The following is a 2,656-nucleotide window of genomic DNA, read 5'->3' on the forward strand; positions in this document are numbered from 1 at the left end:
AAATTGCACAGGAGTCCTGTGCGTCTTTTGGTCTTGTTTCAGGTCTGAATTCAGCCCAAAATTTGGGAAGAAATTGGACCTGAAACGGTGAATGGAGATGCACCAGACTCCTGCTGTGAGCCGCTGCGTGTTCTAGTGTGAACCCAGCCTGAAAGTTCACTCCAGTCCGATGAAAAAATTTGCTTAGGAATGTATACCAAACACACAGCCTACATTGGCTTCAGTTTTTTCAGTCATGTATTGCTTTGGTGCACCTCTCCATACCCTTCCCCTTTGTCAGTAATCTGAAAACACCTGTTTGTAATGCAGACAAGCTATTCCCAAACACAACCATTGCATTCAGATCTACAACTACCAGTCCAATTCAAGCCTACTTTGAGGGAATGACTGCGGGAAACAGAGAGAGAAGTTGCACAGGGAACATTTTTGAAGAGGACCCACTCTCCCCAGTTGAGGGGGGTTGCCTAGAGTTTGTTTCCAGTGACTACACCAAGCTTGGAATAAGTGACTTTGGTACAGTTCTTTCCTGGGCAACATTAGGAAGATAATGATTGGCTCAGCGTGTTTCCTGGAATTTCTTTTACCAGTCCTACAATTGGACAATTCAAACCAAGCATATTATAAAAAAAAGTGTATAAGCAGATGTTACCTTGAACCTACTTGTCAAAGTAATTGGTAGATTCAGAGATACAAGCAGAGGAATTGCAAATAGTGACATTTCCTGAAAGACTGAGCTTGGCCTGCCCACCACTTCCAGGCCTCATGCACACTGGACTTTATAATAACGTTGTAAAAACGTGAAAAACGTCCAGTGTGCATGAGGCCTCAGAGTCAAATAGGGAGCCTCTGTATGGAAGAGTGGAGGTGCCAAGCTATAATCTTACAACAAAGGTGGAGGTTTTCGCTTACCTGGATTTACTGACCATTTTGGAATGCAGTTTTCGAAAAGTTAACTACTGATTATGTATTTTATTTATCATATGCTGAGTTTTAATTGCCCACTTTTACAACAGTCTACTTTAATCTTCCTCTGTAAAAAGGAGATGAATGAAAAATAACATTTTAGGAGAACCCCCCAATATCCAACAGCAACTACTGGTAACCATGCAAATCAGTTTAAACATGCATTCCTAAATTTCTTTTCCAGGATATGAAGGAGTCCCTGAGTTTTTCTCTGCTTTGCTCTCTCATGTGGAGAAACTTCTAGGAAGCAACCAGAAGCAATCCTCAATCTTGGAGCTCCCAGGCTCTGTCCCCCAGTGTGAGGAGCACAATACGGAGAGGAGGTCCTTGCCAGAGCCATGCAAGAGGCGGCTTAGTTCTTCTTCTTCCTATTTTAGCATGTATACTCCACCCCTATCTGCTGATTGTTGACAAATACCATGTCCACTTTTGTGGACTTTCTGGTGAACATTTGTGTGTTTGTGGCAATGATATAGACAAGCATGGAGCTTCTTCTACTGGATTTTAACCATGGGCCTCTGATGGAAAGTCAGTCTTGTTTCCCCACAGCAACCAGTCAGATTTTTCTTTTCAGACTGCACTAGGAGGACGAAAGGGAGAACTGACGGTTGCTATAGGTAATGAGCTCGCCTTCAGACAATTTGAGAGTATGAATAAGGCTAACATTGGCCTGCACATTTCATCTCCCATATTTCATCAAAGACTTTAACACAATCTGCACTGGCATTCATAGCTTCATTGGCACTGGCAATCATTAGCTGAAGAAAGTGGACCCTGAGTTTTTCACTTTTATTTAATTCTCACAGCAAAACTTGAATATAATCACACAACAGAAACCAGAATTACATAATGACCATCTATGTACAGTTTTTGGAGGATCAAGGGCTACCTAGGACATAGTTTTCCTCTTCCCCTATTTGACACTGCCATTATTCTGCTAATTGTAAATTAAATTAAACAATATTTCTGTAAATTATAGCTGTGTGAAGTTAACATATTGAATAGGTTGTAGCCAACTCAACAATATAACGCTTTCCAAATTCTAAGAACTTCTAGATGTCCTGGGAGCAACTTTGGTGAAGCAAATGGACATGAGAAGGTGGATAGATGAACTCTTCTGCCTTAGATATACAAATAACAGAATCTGATCTGAAAAAAAAGAGCTCAACTATAGAAAAATGACTCAATGTTAAGCTAAATATAATCAATTCACATGTTGAACTTATTTTAATTGCAATAGATGAGAAGCTAACATTTTCCAGTACCAAACAGAAATGCATTAAGCTAGGCAATGTGCATTGAATGGGTTGGGTTGCAATAACCCAATACAACCAGGTTCCAGTTTCTCCTCCTATGAATTGCAGTAAAAACAAATCTCATTGGATGTGATGACAATGCACCCAGTCATTGCACTTTTCCTTATTATGTAAGATATTTTCGTATCTACAGTATGTCATTCTGCTACACAACATCTATATCATGCAGGTGAAGAGCAATGAGAGGCTTAGCTGTATTATAGGAGTTCATTTTTTTTTTCCTGGCTTAGTCTTGCCTATCTTTGATGTGCTGAGAAGTGGTCACATTCCAGACAATAAGAGGTAAAGGAAACCATACAGTAATACATATACATATATATATATTTGCCATGAGGCTAGTATAAATATACACAATACATAGTGGAATTCCTCGTAAA

The 2,656-nt window shown here is 39.7% G+C and overlaps 1 protein-coding gene across 1 annotated transcript in view; it reads left to right on the forward strand.

Moving 5' to 3' along the window:
• LOC141107786 (inositol-tetrakisphosphate 1-kinase-like) overlaps positions 1-1,939 on the forward strand; it is a 36,294-nt gene extending 34,355 nt beyond the window's left edge. Inside the window, exon 11 of the mRNA XM_073598760.1 lies at positions 1,148-1,939. Within this exon, the coding sequence (XP_073454861.1) occupies positions 1,148-1,374 (227 nt within the window). The 3' untranslated portion in view covers positions 1,375-1,939. The remainder of the gene's footprint in view (positions 1-1,147) is intronic.
• The last annotated feature ends 717 nt before the right edge of the window (positions 1,940-2,656 follow it).

Source organism: Aquarana catesbeiana, linkage group LG09, assembly GCF_042186555.1.
Source record: "Aquarana catesbeiana isolate 2022-GZ linkage group LG09, ASM4218655v1, whole genome shotgun sequence".
Classification (NCBI taxonomy): domain Eukaryota; kingdom Metazoa; phylum Chordata; class Amphibia; order Anura; family Ranidae; genus Aquarana; species Aquarana catesbeiana.